Below are 17,523 nucleotides of genomic sequence, written 5' to 3'. Positions count from 1 at the left end.
CCTCCCCCCTCCCACCAACAAGCACGCTCCTCCTTGCCCCGGCACCAGAGCTCCAACCGCCTGCGTCACCCAAGATATCAGCACCCAAGCCGTAACTGCTTAGTGGTCTCTCCCCCTTGTTTTGTCTCCCACCGCCGCCACCGCCGCCGCCGATGCGGACAAAATTCCAGTTTAGCGCGTCGTCCTCTTCGGATTTTGTAAAAACTTCCAGCTTTGCGGGGAGGTTGAGGAAGGCGTTGTGGGCGGTGGTGAGGCTGGTGAAGGGGTTGTTGCTGCTGAAGCGATTGGTTTGTTGTTGGTTCTGACCAAAGGGGGAGAGGCTGGACAGGCTGCCTTGCGGGCGGTGGCCGGGGGTGAAGGGGTTGGAGTTGGGTAGTGAGGAGCCGGGTTGTAAGGGGGGGAGACCACCGAAATTGGCGGGTCTTGATGGGGATGACGAAAAGGGTGTTATGGAGGAGGAGCTGCCTGGTCGGGCGGGGGAGGAACTAAAGGAGGGTAAAGGGAGAGGCGGTAGGCCGAGGAGGAGGTCGGGGAAGGTGGTGTCCCTTACGTAGGCGGAGCGGAGTTGTGGCAGGCCGCCTGATAGGAGGGAGGTGGCCAGGTAGGTGTAATAGGATGAGGTTATGCTTGAGGAGTTGTGTGGTGGGGAGCCGTATTTCTTGGTTGGGGTCGCGGAGGTGATTTCGTAGCGGAGGGTTTCGAGGGTGGTGCTCCTGAGGGGTTGGAGGTCTGGAGAGGAAGGCATGGCGACGGTGACCCTTTCGACGATGGAGAGGTGTTTCAATCCGCGAGCGAGGGATATGATCGAGTGTAGCCCCCAAACGCGGACACCAGTGTTGTTAAGGGTCAGCACCCGGAGCCGCTCTCGTGATTCAGGGGAGGTGGATAGCCACGACCTCAGGCCATCCCCAGTGATATTCTTGCAGTCGGTCAAAACCAATTCCTCGATCGTCCCCGGAAAAGGAGGCAGCTGCTCCTCCCACCCACTCGAAAAAACCTCATCCCCGACATCCATCTCCGACATCTTCAGCGCCTTCAACCCCCCCAACCCACCCAACACCAACCTCAACATCCCCCCGTCCATCCCCATCCTATTCAGCTCCAACACCTCCAGCCTCGTCCACACCCTCCCCGTCGCCAGCGCCTGCAAAGAGTTCTCGCTCCCGCGCATGTAGCTCATCTTCCTCAACTCCAAACACCTCGCCTGGACCTCCAGCCGCAACGTCACAAACCCCGGCTCGTCGGTAAACAAGCCCTCTGGTAAATCAACATATCTCAACCCCGGCGTAACCGCAATCGTCCTCGCCAAATCCGCCTGCGCCGCTTCCCTAAGCATGTACGGCATCTTGAGATATCTCACCAACGCCCCCCTCCTAACCGGGTCCTCCCTCAACGTCCGACACAGCAGCTTCAGCCTCATCAAACACGGATCCTCCGGCGAGCCATTCCTGTCAAAAAAAGAGCGGCGTTTTCTTCGATCAGAAAGTATCGGTTCCAGAGGGCAGTAATGCACCGGATCGAGTCGTATACTATGATACCTTTTCAACCCCCCCGCCAACCAGAATATCAGCATTGTCCTGTGGTGCAATGAAGGGAGACACATACAAAACCTTGACCCCCTCCCCCCTCCACCGTCTACACACCCCAACGCAATGCGCCAAATCCCTCATGTCACAAAGCATGCACCTCTCCTCTTCCCCCCCAACAATCATCATTGCGCTCCCCTCAAACGTCTCGTAGCTCTCGTCCCTGGCATGGGGGCACACCAGTCCGAAGATACGCCGTAGCACCCCCTCGGGCAGTTGGGCAATCAATCCCCGGGAATTGCCCGTCACCATGGCCCTGAACCCAGAGCAGGATAGTTGGTAGTCTCTCGGGTCATAACTGTTGGATCGTGGTGTTGTCGTTTGGTCATTGCTGAACCTAGGATCGTAATGCGCCGCCCCACCACCACCACCATCAAGCGACTTGTTCTTTTTTATGCGCGAGAAGAAGCCCATTGTTGCGCGCACCGAGGATCAATCAATCAATCGCGTGGTGAGTATACAGACCTTGAACCGTAGTCAGGTTCGAAAGGGAGAGAAACAAAGAAGGTTAAAATAAAGAAAGAAAAAAAAGGAGGGGTAGTGGTGCTAGGTGAGAGAAAGATGTTTCCCCAGGGAGGGCGCAGACCAGCCGCCGTTGAGCTGTCGACGCAAACAGGGGTCCCAGCAGTTCAAACCACAGGGCTGGAAAATGGAGATTGAAGAAGGATGCCCGCTGCGGGGGCGCTGGGGGCCAAATGCTGCTAACTATTAGTGGCAGATTAGTGGACGTTTGAAAGAAGTCCTTGAAACACATCTTTTTGCAGATCGGGTGTTGATAGGCTACAGCTGTGCCGCTGAGTCGACCGTAGCTCGGTGATTAGGACAAGCAAGCGACGGGACGAAAAGAACGAGTCCTACCAAACGACATCTGTAGAAAGTGAAAATAAAGACCTTTGTTGCCTGAGAATCAAGGGTGGCGTGGAAGAAGCGGTATTTTGGTAATATCATGTTTACCATCTAACAAAAAGCCATCATATATAGAACTTCTTCAAACATCACTCTACACCCCATCATCAAAAACTCCATCCATCGCTTTGCCATTGCCATCAAAATGTATTCATTCCCCACCCCTTTTTATCTTCTTTTGTCTGGTCTCGAGCTCTGTTCCGCTCAACATTACCCCCCCCCCCCCAAAGCAATACCAACAAATATGCCCATCAATTGTTTACCTCCAATGCTGCTCCCAAACGCCAAACACTCCCCTCAACATACATAATCACCGCCTCCTCTTCTCCCCATGCTGACCCCCCCTTAAGCCAGATAAGGCGCAAAGAACTGCTGGGCCTCAGGAGCCAGCCTCTCCTGAGCAAACCGCGTGATCTGCCCGTTCGTCTTCGCGTTCGCCTCCTTGACATACTGTCCGACCCACTTCTCAATCTCAGTGATCTCGGGGTAGGCATCCGTGGGGCCGCGCTTGCACGTGTTCAAAGGCGTGAAACCAATGCCGAAGCCAATGTCGTCCACATCGTTCTCAACAAGGAGCTCGTCACCAAGACCAGCAGCAACCCTGGGTGGGTTCTTGAGGAGGTCCAGCAGGTTCGTGCAGGTGAAGCCCCAGCCCTTGGCGTAGCGCGTGGCAAAGGCCTCGGACTCGCACAGCGTCTTGGTGTAAGAAACAACAGCCAGCTTGCGGTCCACCGGCTTGGCGAACAAGGCAGTGGTGGGTCGGATAACCTGCAGGTAGAAAGGAGTAAAAACGTTTGCCTGGACGGCGTCGGCGTGCTTGATGAAGAAGTCGGCCCCGAGCCCTGGCTTGGCCGAGACGAGATGGTAGAAACGCGCTACACGGAGCTTGTGCGAATCGCTAGGGTGCTTCTGGACGCTGTCGAAGACAAGGCCGACCACATTGGTGAAGAATGGCTCCAACACCTCACTATAGCAACGAGGTTAGCCTTTTTGAATCATTCGAACTGGAGTTAGGCACTTACGCAGGGAATGTGGTCACGACGGAGTCGATGATGTCAAAGGCATTCTGCGACGTCTTTTTGCTGGCCAAAAGACGCTGGAAGATGAGGAGTACGGCTTCCAGCTTGTTCTCCAGCACAATGGCCTGGGCGGCCTTGGGGATGATGGCCGCAAGGAACCGGGAAAGAGGGGGCGCATTGCCTCTGGTGTCCCATAGAGTCGGGGTAAGCACAAGTTCCAAAAGAGCCTTGAAATCGCCTGGAATCTGCGCGGTTGGGTTGAGCTCCAAAAGAAGCGAGAAGATCTGGAAGACGAAGGGGATGAACTCGGACACATCCTCGGTGAGGATCAATGCAAACGGCTCCCACAGGCGGCTGATAAGGTCGACCTGAGGCAGACTACTGCAGTATCTGTTACAAGTTAGCGATTTCAGTCCAGTGCAGTCAAGAAACCAAAAAGTCCTACCTGACAAGGGCTCCCATGGCCTCAAAGTGATAGTAGTAAAAGCGCGGGTTGCTGGGGTTCTGCTTGATGATATTGGTGATGCCATTCAGGTGAGTGAGAATATTGTTGATACCACACTCGGCCGCCCCCTCCTTGAGAACGATCAGAACGCGCATGATGCACCTCATCAAGAACTCATTCTCCTGTAACTTTGCTGGCGAGGCGTCCTTTTCAACAAGACTGAAGAGGTGTTCCAAGAGCTCCTTGGCATGGGGCTGGATGTCAGCCCGAGGGAAAATGTGCTGGCCGGAATCGTCCGTCAGGTAAAGCACTCTCTCGACCGCAATGGCCGCATAAGTGTAGACCACATAGTTGTCTGAACCCAGGTTCTGGATGAGTGGCTGCATAGCAGCGGCCCACTGGGCCTTGTCAAGCTGGCTGCGGAAGTTGTAGAGGTACTTGATGGCATCAACCTTGGCAATAGGATGCGAGTCCCCACCAACAAGGTCACCAGCAATATGTTGGGTGAAAAACTCCACCACATTGATATGGCTGTTGACCGTCTTGACACCGTGAGATGCCGTGACGGCACCCTTGGCAGCGATGGCGAGGAAGAGATACACAGCGGTATCCTTGGCCTTCCAGTCACTCTTTCCTTGCTCGAGGAAATGGTTGATGTACTTGAAGACCACTTGTGTCACCAGCATCTCAAAGTTTCCGAGCAGCTTCTGGAGAAAATCGGTCGAAGCCCTTCTTCTCGAGTCGGTATCGGAGCCCTCCAGATCATGTCTGATGAATTCGATCGGCTCGTCCTCGAACATTTCAACATCCGATTCTCTGAGAGACACATTTGGGATAATGACCTTCTCAACAATTGTACCCAGTGTCGCCTCGTCGCTGAAAATCTGTGCGTGCCTAGACACTGAAGCCACAGCGGTAAGGAATTTAAGCGCTTGGCAAGTTAGGATGTCATATCTCTTCTCGGGCCCAACGCTGGAGAGCACGTTCCACACATCCTGGGTGAACTTTTGGACATATGGGTTGAAGTCATCGTCGTACTTGTTTGTGTACAGCTGAAGAACTTCGCAGATGTCTGACTTGAGGTTCTCGAGTGGCGTGGGATCGTCCTCCTCGCCATCAAAGATTGGGTTGGTGTAACTGAGATACTTGTGGAGGAGCACGGTGATGGACTGCAGGTTCGACTCGATGACTGGTGGTAGGTCCTGGCACGAAAGGTCGTAGAAGATCTTAACAAGGAGACTCATCGTGGTAAGCCAACCCCTGAGCTCGGCCTCGTTGCCCGAGTTGGCCCCAATTTGCTGGTCGGCGATGCCCAGCATCTGGATAAAGGGGTCGCCAAACACACCAACCACATGCAACACTTCGCGGTTCAGGTCGTTGCTCGAGAACAGAGGGCGCCACCGACCGAAAATCGAGTGTGCAACCTCCAAAACGCCATTTGTTTGCTTAAAACTCGTTGGAGAAAGGCGGCTAACAAGATCTTGGGTAAGGGTGTCCCAGCGCTCCCAGAAATCGGAATCGGCAATGGTCGAGATGGCCTCGCCCAGTTGGGCCTGAATTTGGCTGGGGGCTTCAATCATCATGCCGACAATCTCCTTCTTGATGGTCTCGACCTCGTTCGCAGCAAGCTTGTGGGATCCATCCTCGTTTACCCAGTTGTGGCGGATAAAGTTCTTAAAGGCAAGGGCTGCCGCGAGGCGGGTCTGGGTTGGTTTCGTGGCATCGTGGACGAGTGTGAGAAGGGACAGGGAATAGTTGGGCTGTTCTGATAGAATCTTGAGCTCGGCCTCAGCTGAAAAGGAGGAAAAGAGAAACAAAAGTTAGTCTGAGCGGTCACGGAGCGGGAATTTGCTATGTGATTGATGCCTACCTTTGCGGTGCTGCTTCGCATCCAGTGTCAGGTTAAGCAGCTGAGCGATCTGCACCAGGTCGGTCGCCATGTTTGGCAGCTGCTTCGTCGTTCTCGTGGTATTTGTACTACTTGTGATGGGTGAGATGTGTGTTGGGAGGTTGCAAGCAATATGACGACGTGTATGTGGCAGTGGCTTCAATTTTGGAAGCAAAACAAAAACACCTGAAAAAGCGGTTGACGGTTGCCAGAGTTATGGTGGGGGAGAAGGTCTTCTGGCAGCCTCCGCCTGGTATCCAAAATTATCAGAGCCTTGGCTGGCGCAAGGCCACGGGCCACCTCAGAGGCTCAGGGACTTTGTTAGGTAGCGGGGTGCGTGCGGTACTTGCCGTCGGCCCTCCAAATAGTGGGGAAGGAAGCTCTGGGAAAGACGATGATAACGGCTTATCGTCCTCTATCAAACGAACCTCGTCTCTTTCTCATTCGTTGTGATGGAACTTGCATAAGACGCAAACTATCTCCATTAGCCTTTTAGTCATCATTCTCTCTATAGCCTGCTCGATCTATTCTTTGACCATGGAGCACCGGACCGTCTCTCCCTGACACAAACAACAGTGCCACAGTGCTCTCTGCAAAACTTGACAGAAAATCTCAGTTTTCCATATCACTTTTTTTTTCCATTTTTTTTTCCATGGTCGTCCTGCAAGCCAGGAAGGTGTGATTGGCTCGGGCGGGTCAACACGCAGCCGTCAACCCCCCCCCCAGCTCATCGTGGGGTCCATCCAATCGCTGCCACCAGTGGGTTTCACTGGGCCATGTTCCGTCATCGCTGCCCCAAGAACACCACTGACCGGTAGCTTGATTTTTCAGGAGTCCGCCAGTGATCGCCAGTCCGCCAGTCCGCCAGTCCGCAAGTCCATCTTCCAACGTTATTCCAATCATAGAAAGCGAGTAATCACACATCACAAAGGCCAGACCATCCCGCCAGCTGAAACACCATCACACAGCTTCCCGACTGCACCCTTCCGGACGTTGGCGCATGTGCCCCCCAGCTGGTGGCGTGAAGAGTGTGGAGGACCAGTCACCAGCCCCGATTCCCGATTGAAAGTGAGGGAGGGTGGGAAGAGATAGACAAGGAGGGGGACAGCTCCCCTCGCTGGCTTGTGTCTCTGTGACCTGCCTCTTCCTGTTGCGATTAGCACATTACGTGTAAGTCGAACGTATGTCTTGTCTTGTCCTGTCTCGAGAGTTTTCCGGGTTATTTCTAGACGAACATGTCTCGACATCTCTTGCGACTTTCCCCCTTAAGTTAGGCCGCCCCCGACCTGACCACACCCTCCCGTCAGGCCATGGCCATGTCATGTTGAGGGAACCCGACAATTCACAGCTCTCGCTCCCGCCGTGTTTCGATCGCCCTCCCCCGCCCCGGACTTCTGAGCCTGCATGCGGCTCCTGCAAGCTTCCTGCAGGGCTAAACCACTGCCTTGCGAGTTTCTGGTCTTGGCGTCGGACGACAGACACTACGAGTGTTCCTCTTGTCTTTGCTGCTTTTTGATCTTTTCTATCTGTCCTGCTTGTTCTGCGTCGTTGCCGCTACAAAGAATGCCGGTATACTGACATGTTGCGCCGACTAGCGTCTCTAGGCCACTCGGCCTCGGAGGACCAGCTACCCATGTCCCCCTCTCCCGGAGACGACCAGCCCCCGGAGAGGATCACCGGAGGCCTTGCCGGTGTCTTTAAGGGACTGGCCGGCGGCAGCAGGCTTACAAAATCACCACCACCTTCACTTCAGTCCCTCGGTTCCATCGCCGCTGCCCAGGCACAGCCTTCACCGTCGACGAAACATGCCGATGACAGCCCACTCCCGACGGCCCTTCGAGGGCTTGCCCCCGACCAGGTTGAGCAATATGTAAAGCTGAAGAATAGGAATGGTCATCTGAATGAGAGGATAGCTGCGGCAACTTCGCTTCGTTACGCAATAAGGGATTTTCCACTGAATCCTGTATGTGTTCCCCATGTGCCTCCTTAAGCCGTCGGGGCCCGGTTGCTGACGTCGTTGGCTAGGTACTCGACATATGGTACGCCGGCAAAGACCTGATCAACGAAAACTATCCAGAAAACGCCCGACAGATTGGCTGGGAGCTTCTTACCGAGTGCGCAAAGTACACAGCTGCCAGCGAGCTGGAGCGCCGCGAGTATTTTGAAACCCTCACAGCACCTGCGAACCGAGCAGACTTTCACCTTCAGCTCGCTGCTCTAGAAGATCTCACTACAAAAGGTCGCAATATCACCGGGTTCCCGTACGACATATTCCCGTTACTTATTTCCTGGCTACACCAGACATACCAAATCGTCAGAAAGGCTCGTAGAAGGGCACTGCGAGGGAATGGGGGGTCTAGCAAAGGGAAATCAGCCGCAGCAGGCGAAGATAAGAACTTCTCCCAGCTGTTTGTGCTTCTGAGGGACGTGATCAAATTCAACTTCAAGTTCGCCAGGGACCCAGTGGTTGGGGATTTGATGAGCGAGCTGCTCAATATTTGTAGAAAAACGGCATCGGAGGATGATTTGATAGCATGCATCAACGTGATCGAAGCGCTCGTCACGTTCGGGACCATTCCAAACGGCAAGCTCAAAGACTGTATCAAAGTCCTCGGAACGATACACCAACAGTTGCCTCACCTGCAGAAACAGTCATGGCACACCATCTCCATTATTTGCAGATCGCACCATGGGCAGTCCACGGTCAGGATATTGCTGGACATTCTGCGAACTTATGCGGCCCCAGACGATAAGGAGAAGGAGCAGGAGTTGAACAGAGAGATTCGAGGCGCCCTTTCGGTACTGAAGAAGCTCCTTCACAAATCGGCCGAAAAGGGGTACCCCCCTGTGTCCCTTGCGCTTCTGGTGGACGGCCTGGCCAATGTTGCTAGGTCTAGCAACACCAAAATAGCCGCTGATACTCTGCAGTTAATCAACTCATTATTCGACGACGCGCGCAACAACATCAGTTCGATGGTCAGAGACGAGCACTGGTCCTCCATCTTCGAGGTTGCTGCCCAGTGTGGGACACAGGCAGTCCCCTTCACTGCCCCAGATTCGGAATCACTCCTTTCGCCGCGGCAAGTACCAGAAGCCGAGGACCCCGTTACCGGGCAGCTGAGACGCCTCATCACCCGCATCGAAAACCTACTCACCCAAACATCCGACCTGCTGCAACGAGATGAGTGCATGCAATTCCTGAGCCAGGTGTACTTGGCCCTTCCAGATTCTGCTGCGGGTCTCGTCATCGCCTACTTCAAGGATCACAGGAGCTGCTTCCCATCAGACGTGGAGTGGAAGAAGAATCTTGACATAATCATGGATGGCTTTTTCCTGGCCCAACACCGGGATCCGCTGACGCGGTTGCACGCTTTGGAAATCATCATCGAAGTCTACGACTTTCTCTCTCTCACACAAGATCTCATGGAAGAGGACGCTCTTGGCGACCTCGTGCGCCGGCTGCTCTCTGGTATGAGCGAAGAAACGAACACACTGGTTCTTCAGGACACGGTTACGTTCCTCGTGAAGGTCTCGCAAACTGCAGATGGCAGTCTTTTTGATGACATCATAGGAGGTCTGAGGGAGGTGGTTGCAAAGGAAATGTCCAGGTCACCCTTGGCTTTGTTGGCGTCGCCAAAGTCCAGTTCCTTCCCTCCAGGTCAGACCGTTTACTTTGCGAACCAGAGCCTCTCCAACGTTGTCACCAGAGGTTATGTTCAGATTTTCATCCGAACACTCAACACCGATGGCTCCAAAGCATCCAAGGCTTTTGCTGCCCTGGTTCACATTGCCCGTTCTAATTCATGTGAGGTTGATGCTCGACTGACGGCCATGAAGATGCTCTTTCGACTTCGAGCAGATGCGGAATATCAAATATATATCACCACGCAGGTTGAGAATGAAAGCCTTGCAGGCTTGCTTTACAGGACGGAAGCGTCACTTGCAAGAAAGCTGGCCGAGGATGCCGCACATCCATCTAGGCTGCCAAGGGCTGAGCCAGCAACACGGCCGTCTCGTGGTATATCGTTTACCCAGGGGCAGGCAGGAGAGAAAGGGCTTCCTGCACGGCAAACACATACCCCAAGGCCCGTAGTCCATCAGAATCAAAGATTATGGTCGGTCCCCGATGCAGATGCTCTACCTGAGAGCCTCCCTGAGAGACCGAGCTGGTTGCTTATTTCCTACCGAGACGAGAATGATGCTATTGGAGCCGAGTTGGGCTCTACAGGAAGGGCAGTACTGAATATGGGTGCTTGGCTGGAAGCGATGATCAGCCTCTTCCACAACGGTTGCGACTGGGAGGTTTACAGCTTTGTTCTGGCACACCTTCCCGCCCAACTCAGCAATCATCCCATCTTCAGGGGCGCGATCCCTCACATCCACGAGCTTCGACGGTTCTTTTGCGAAATGATCAAGACCGGCAACTTTCAAGAGCCCCCCCTTTCGTCAGGCTTGCGGCGAAGTGATGTGAGCAACTGTCTGTTTCACTCGCTGGCCATGATTCTCAGTTATCATGAGCACTTCCAAAAGATGGACGAGGACGATATGGTCAGGACTTTCACGCATGGCATCTCGGACAAGACAGCAAAGACATGCATCCACGCTTTGCAAGTGTGCTGCCACGAGCTACCTCTCTCTGTCAGCAAAGCTCTTGTGACGATTCTGCAAAAGATGTCGCAAGTCATCACACAGCCCCTTGTCGCCGTACACATTCTTGAGTTTCTGGCGTGCCTCAGTCGCCTGCCGTCGTTGTATTCCAACTTTCGAGAGGACGAGTATCGCATCATCTTCGGCATCTGCGCCAGATACTTGCAGTCAGTACGCGACAAGAAACAACATGCCGCACGCCCTAGTCATTCGAGCGAGCCGTCAACGCCCAGTATTGTTGTAGCACACCACCCAGAGATGCTCGGCCACCAAGCTGCCAACGATGATCTGCCACAGTACGTGTATGCTCTGGCGTACCATGTCATTACTTTCTGGTTCCTTGCGGTAAAGCTGCCCGATCGACCGAGTCATATCAACTGGATCGCCAAGAACCTGTTTGTAGATTCGGATGGCAGGGCCACAAACGAGGAACAGGCACAGGTCACACTTGACTTCATGCAGCGTGTGGCTTTTTCGGATGCTTGCGATTCGGCTCAGGATCCCCTCTTCACCGAGGAGTTCTACGGCGAGATTCAGAAGAGGCGCTGGATCATCGGAAACAGCATCGTCACCATTCGGCAGGCTAAAGAAACGGGCTGGGCTGAGATTACTCGACGATATCCGTCGGGCACATCGTCGTTCGCCATCCGTGTCGAATTCTCCGCCATGCCTAATCAGCCAGCTGCGGACCTATCTGATGCATCGGCCTGGGAAGGACGCTTCCAGCACGGTATCACCATCTTTCCCAGCCATCTGCTGATGCAGCTGCTCGCACCAATGCCTCAAATGTACGATCCCGCCATTCGACCCATTCCGTTACCGGACGACGACAATGTGAACCGAGCCATCCGTATTTTTGACAGGAATTCCACCGTCGACGGGCACAAAATCGGTGTTATTTATGTTGGCGAGGGACAGACAAAGGAGACCGAAATCCTCGCCAACACGATAGGCTCGCCAGAATACCTCGAGTTTCTCAAGGGTTTGGGCGTGCTGACGAAGCTGAAGGGGGCCACATTCAACACCCAAGGCTTGGACCGCGAGTACGACACCGACGGCCAGTACACCTACTGCTGGCGCGACCGCGTCACCGAGATTGTCTACCATGTCACCACACAGATGCCCACCAATCTGGAGCGTGACCCGCAGTGCAACCACAAGAAGAAGCACATTGGGAACGACTATGTCAGCATTGTCTGGAACGAATCTGGCTTGCCGTTCAAATTCGACACCTTTCCCTCCCAGTTCAACTACGTCTACATTGTCATCACCCCCGCACCGCGGCGGACGTTTTCGTCCATGAGAGAGATGGCGCAGAAGCGGCAGGACGGAGAGGCTCAGCACGTTTCCCCCTTCTTCAAGGTCCAAGTCATGAACCGGCCCGGCTTCCCAGAAATCTCCCCAGTCGCCGAGCCAAAGCTTATCAGCTTGAAGGCGCTCCCTCGCTTCGTCAGACTGATAGCCCTCAACGCATCCGTGTTTTCTCTTGTGTGGTCTCAACGCGAAGGTGGCGAGCATGTTTCGTCATGGAGGAACCGTCTTCAGGAGATCAATCGACTACGCGAGCGACACGGTCCCAAGAGTGCGCACTATGGGCACTCTGCCGGGTCGACTGGTTTGGCTACTGCCACCGCTACTGCCGGTGGCTTACCGCTCATCAACAGCAGCGCCCCCGTGTCAGGAACGCAGAGCGGGCTCGGCGGTGCAAGTGCCGGCGCTGTCGGGCCGGGGGGTATGCTGTCGGACTATAGCATTGGCGGTGGCGGGGGCCCCTCTGGCATCAACAGCGCAGGCAGCAGACCGGCGAGCGGGAATATTCGTGACAGCTTTAGCAGCTTGCGTAGGTCGTCGGTTGCGACGTTTTTTACGAGTAACACTGCTGCTACGGGGTTGAGTGGGGGGACTTCTGGGGCTGGGACGGGGACGGGGACGGGGACGGGGAGCGGGAATGATGGGTCGCATCGATCGAGCATGTTGAGCACTGCGGCGAGTTCTACCATGATGACGGATCATGGGGTGCATCACCATGGGCAGGGTGGGAATGGGGATACGGAGGCGCTGGTGGATGCGGTGGATTTTTCGAAGTGGACTTGATTTTCTTGGTGGGAGGGTGGGATTGGGACATGGCCGGATAGGAAACAAGGGACCGGATTGGGAGGGTGAGTTTTGTTAAAAATGGTGTTGAGGTAATGAATGGTGTGGCGGTGAGTTGTGAGGGGGTTTGTACTCGAAACTGGGACGTTGAGGGAGAGGGGAAGGGGGGAGGGAGGTCTCTTTTGCTTTTTTGCTCTCTTTAGGGGAGAGGGGGGTCAGTTTGAGGGTAACTCAAATTGCGATTTTTATTGCACTGTGAAGAGGATTGGGTTTTGTGATGAATATTAGCGGCAGAAGGGGAGGAAAGGAGGAGGTGTATATACCATTTTTGTTTAGGCAAAAGTTTGTGTTTTGTTTACTTGGTTGCTTTTACACATATATGCTGAGCACAATGAGTGAGTTTGACAATAAGAAAAAGGTGGGGGCTTTTCAAGAGGTAGTAAGATATCTTCACAAGGGGTTTTTTGTGTGTGGGGAGACTGAAGACATCTAGAGTGGTTGAAAGATTGTGGTAGGTAGGCTTTTTGAACCTTTATGGTGGTGCCCATTTTACCGTTCCTTCGAGGCTTATTTTGACAAGCTTTTGAAAGTCTTTTGGCTATTTTTTTTAGTACCTTGCCTACCTTGAGAGGTTGAGATTGTTACATGTGTGATCCCCTCTCTCGCGACTATCTCAGCATTTTAAGAGAAATTGTCCCTCAAATCAGTAGAGTTCACTGTGTGCTTGCGCAGTGGCCAGTTGTTGCCTGCGCAGGTAGGTCAGGTTGTCGTCCTGGATTGGGTGTATATTGTTTGTCTTTTCAGGGGCATATCTTTCGACCCGTTCGGAGATTCAACCAAACAACCCCTTTCAGTGTTATGCTCAAGATCCGAGATCGAAGGGAAGGAAGAAACTTTTTGAAGGTTGGAATGCGAGGGGGGATGGGGTGCTGATTATTCACTTCTATTATGTAGGTAGCACAGCATTTGCTTTCTCGGGCCTGTTGGTTCTGTCTTTGATCTTCATGTCTTGATTTGCTCCTCGGTGAGGTGAGGTTGGTTAACAAAACATTACGTGGGGGGGGGAGGGGGCCGCGCTCGGCTCGGTGAGGGTTGGGTTGGTCTGTGCAGATGAATAATCGGGGTGTGTGTGTTGGTTAATATCCCGCCCGCATTTATAACATTTTCAGCTCGGACTCGGAAGGTTTGGGTGGGTGTATTCGGTTCCATCCGATGTTGGTTGCGTGTTGCTGGTTGGTGATCGGGATAGGGCTGAGAGACGGGAGGAGGTTGTTGATCAGTATTTGTTGTCTGACGGTAACCCTGGGTTTTGAAATCCCGATTCGGAAGACGGGTTTTTATTGGTGAAGTGTTTGGGGTGTAATTAATCAAGTCGGTGGTGTAAAAGAGAGGAGAGTTGTTGGTTCTCGAGGTCCGATGGTGCATAGCTATGTCCTTCAAGTGTTCACGGTCTGTACAACTTGGTCTTCGCATCTGAGCTCGTTGTTTATTACACAGAATATCTCCAGTGGCTGGACTTGCCAAAGGTGGCGTTTTCTTGTGTCCCTTCACATCACAAATCTCGTCCGTCACATGTCCGAACACCCCATCCATCGTGTGTCACAAAAGACTGTCATATTCTTCGGAAGCTTTTCAGTCAGGGCTCGCTCCACACCTACCTGACTGGACAGTTTAAGCGGTGTTACACAACGTACGACCTCGCCCATCCATGTGAGGAGGTGCAACAAAATCCATTGTGATATCTTTCTTCCCTTATTCATCATGTTGACATCCGGGCTGGGTAGGTGCATGAACAACAACTCACCGTTTGAGTTCTCACCTGTTCTCACAATACATCATTATCATCTTGGCCTGCTTATCCGAGAATAATACAGATCTTTGCCTCAATGGACAGTTTCCTTAGTCACGATGTTGCCGGTTGATGAGTGACACAACACAGATTATTATCAAGCTTGGCTAATCCATGTGCATATATTGAGTAGTAGCCCCCCATGTTACCTTTCAAGGTTGGATCTGACATGTGTATATCAGCGTGGTTCATGTAACACAAAGTCTGTTGTTCAACAGGATGTTGCTGGTTCCTTTAGTGTGATCACATCCCGCATTTTGGAAAAGGAAAACGCAAGACCCATGCAGAAGCGAGAAACTAGTCTGGCTAAGACACATGGCCTTGACGGACTTACTGAGAGGAGACAACGGAGGTATCTTGTACCAGGTAGGCGCATGATTTGTCATTGGTGAGGGAAAAAGGGGCGAGCTATATCGTATCACACATATTACTCTTGCCAGAAGGGACAGACACATATCCCACGCATGAAAAGATAGCACGTTCCGAAGAGAGGAGGATGATGATCTCTCACATTCAGCCGCACAATGTCACCATCCGTCATCGTTCATTCATGGAACCCATTTCGGTCCCGGTCTTGCCCCAGCCGTGCATGCGGGAGGCCGTTTTGATCCCCTCTGAGGTCGATCTTTTGTAAGTTTGCTGTGATATGAGTGCCGAACGGCTTCCGAAGAGTTCAATACTTCAAGTTTGTATAGTTGGCGAAGAAAGGGGAGAATCAGCCGATCTTTTGCGGGACCGGTGCCATAGTTCTGTGCCCCCTTTCTTCTAGAATGTCAACAGAGCCTCTTTTCCCCATGACAATCCTTTGCCCACTTACACCCAAGTACTCGTCGTGTAAACCAACCAGAAACAAACATGTCAAGGCCACAACCCCGGTTACCAACCAACCCAGAGAGGTTACACAAAGCCGGGGAATATGACAGTGCCTCATAACCCGAACGAGAATTGTTGCGGTGACACAAGCTCCTGGTCCCCAAGACGTTTAGCACAAGGGCGAAATTCTTGCGGACTCGCAACAAGCCCTCAAACACCTCCTCGGCACCTCACGGAAGCCCCACAAGCAGTGGCGGCGGCGAGGTCAACAATTAAGCGAAAGCGAAAACTGGTGATGTATGTATGGGACGGGATCGATCAGCAAAGTTACACAAAAGCCACCGCACCTTCAAACTCTTGCCTGTTCCCATGTGCAAGTATGTGTACGACCTCTACGACTGAGTTTCCCCTTCTGGAAACATCTGGGTACGAGTAGGATGGTTGGTTTGTTTGTATGCCGTCAAACGTGACTTTTCACATGAGTGTGTGAGCGCTCAAGACCTTCGGACCGAAGCCGCCACCTTTCGGCATGATGATGATAGGTAAAATATGAGAGAGTTATACCGGGCCGAGATCGGTCAAGAGGATGATGGGATGAACTCGGATGAAGGGGGCTGAAGGGGGTAACACAGTTGAGTAATGCCTACCTACCGGACAGATATTTTGAACGGAGAAGTGACACAGCATACCTCAAGGTAACCACCTGTCAACCCCCCCTTCGCTTGTCTTTTCCTCTCTTCTTGGTTGGCTAAGTGTCACAAAAGAGCACAAGATAGAGTAAACCACAATGTACAGCAGGCAGGCAGGCAGGTAAGTAGGTAGGTAGGTAGGTAGGTAGGTAGGTAGGTAGGTAGGTAGGTAGGTTATCAGTGTCGTTACACGCAAAGTTCTTTTCTCCCAACAACAACCCTTTCCCACAAGGTAGGTACCATCCCATCCATCCTGATCAGTCACCAGCCCGGTAATTACCCCCTCCCCTGATCGGTGCCATCTGATTCGAAGAAACTAACTAGGTAGGTCGGTCTAGGTATGCGGCCTTAATCCTATTTCGTTCCGGAATAGCCTCATCGACATGGTCTTGCGAAGGAAACCGTGCAGATACATATTGGTTACACAACCAAAACCCTGTCTGTCTTGCCTGTGTGTATGTATGTATGTATGTATGTATGTAGGTGGGTGTGTGTCCAAGCTGTGCCGCCACGCCGCGTCAATCTGTCATCCCCAAGATCAACCATGCGGGAGAGCCAGGTTTTGTGTGGTGTTCTGCTGGTCAGGGTTGGAGGGGGAAAGCAGATCAGAGATCATCGCCCACTTACAGCAAGGAGATAGTGACGTTTGTTCGAAGGTTGGCGCCCCTTGTGCTGTCATAAACGCCCCCGCGTTTATTCGTGAGAGGAAAAGGGTTTGTGAGACGTTGAATTCAAGTGAGGAACGAGGTTTGTAATGTATCCTTTGAAAAGGTTACACAAACAACTCGTTCCGAGTATGTCCAAAGCGTAAGAACACAGCCTGTCAGTTTTACATCCCAGCAAGGATAGTTTGAGACACAAGCAGATAATGGTAATCAACCGAGACACCGAAAACCTTTCCTTTTACAATCTTCCGAACCCCAAAAACATGTGCTTGATATCTGCAAATTGTGTTGTGTTCTGTCGGGTATTCTTTCCATCTTTGAACTTGTCTTGCAACACCGGGAATCTTTTTCCCAACCTCAGACACCAATAGCGCCGCAGGCTCGTGCGAGACACGAGCCCTATCCTTATGTGATCCGGACCATGCTGCCCAGTGTTTATATCCACCACCACCACCACCAGTGACCTCAAAGCCCACCTTTAAGCAGAATGTCTGCCTGCCGGGAGGGATCCACGATCCATCCTCGTCCCTGCCACCACCGCCTCGCTTACAAGGAAATGGCATAAGCTCGGTGTTGTGTTGACATAATCCCTCGTGTAACCCGAGCCTAGCTGACTGACAGGGGATGGAAGATCCTCTCTTCTCTGTCCAGCTGATGACAGCAAAGCTACCTACCTACCTTGTTGGTCAATGTTGCCATTTTTGGGCTCTCTTCCTCGAAGTCGGTGTTACGGACGATAATCCTGATAGGCCTGCACGGATAAAGATTCCGAATCCTTCGACTGGGAAGGCGGGGACATTTCGGATGGTTGCGTCTGATCCTTCCTGCTGCCAGCAAAGAGCTTTTCTTTTTTCTTTCTTTTTTTTTTTTGGGGGGGGGGGGGGGGTGGTTGGGGTTGGGGTTTGGGTTCCATATCGCCACA

At 52.8% G+C, this 17,523-nt stretch overlaps 3 protein-coding genes across 3 annotated transcripts; 1 reads left to right on the top strand and 2 right to left on the bottom strand.

The window, feature by feature from the left end:
* Position 1: 1 nt before the first annotated feature.
* PODANS_2_11290 (uncharacterized protein) lies at positions 2-2,000 on the bottom strand (the record flags this gene model as incomplete). Its single annotated transcript, XM_001911906.1, has 2 exons — positions 2-1,538; positions 1,606-2,000. Coding segments are annotated over 2 exons (1,932 nt in total), but the record flags the coding sequence as incomplete, so codon positions are not given.
* Positions 2,001-2,837: 837 nt separating this feature from the next.
* Positions 2,838-5,896, bottom strand: PODANS_2_11280 (uncharacterized protein; the record flags this gene model as incomplete). Its single annotated transcript, XM_001911905.1, has 4 exons — positions 2,838-3,459; positions 3,515-3,901; positions 3,957-5,748; positions 5,827-5,896. The coding sequence occupies 4 exons, from the start codon at positions 5,894-5,896 to the stop codon at positions 2,838-2,840; spliced, it is 2,871 nt and encodes a 956-aa protein (XP_001911940.1).
* Positions 5,897-7,423: 1,527 nt separating this feature from the next.
* On the top strand, positions 7,424-12,585 carry PODANS_2_11270 (uncharacterized protein; the record flags this gene model as incomplete). The annotated part of the gene is made up of 2 exons (XM_001911904.1): positions 7,424-7,807; positions 7,870-12,585. 2 exons carry the CDS (start codon positions 7,424-7,426, stop codon positions 12,583-12,585), a joined length of 5,100 nt encoding a protein of 1,699 aa, XP_001911939.1.
* Positions 12,586-17,523: the final 4,938 nt, after the last annotated feature.

The sequence above is a fragment of the Podospora anserina genome, chromosome 2 (genome assembly GCF_000226545.1).
Source record: "Podospora anserina S mat+ genomic DNA chromosome 2, supercontig 2".
Lineage (NCBI taxonomy): Eukaryota > Fungi > Ascomycota > Sordariomycetes > Sordariales > Podosporaceae > Podospora > Podospora anserina.
Note: the sequence above shows the minus strand (reverse complement) of the source record. Positions and strands in the feature narration are given on the sequence as shown.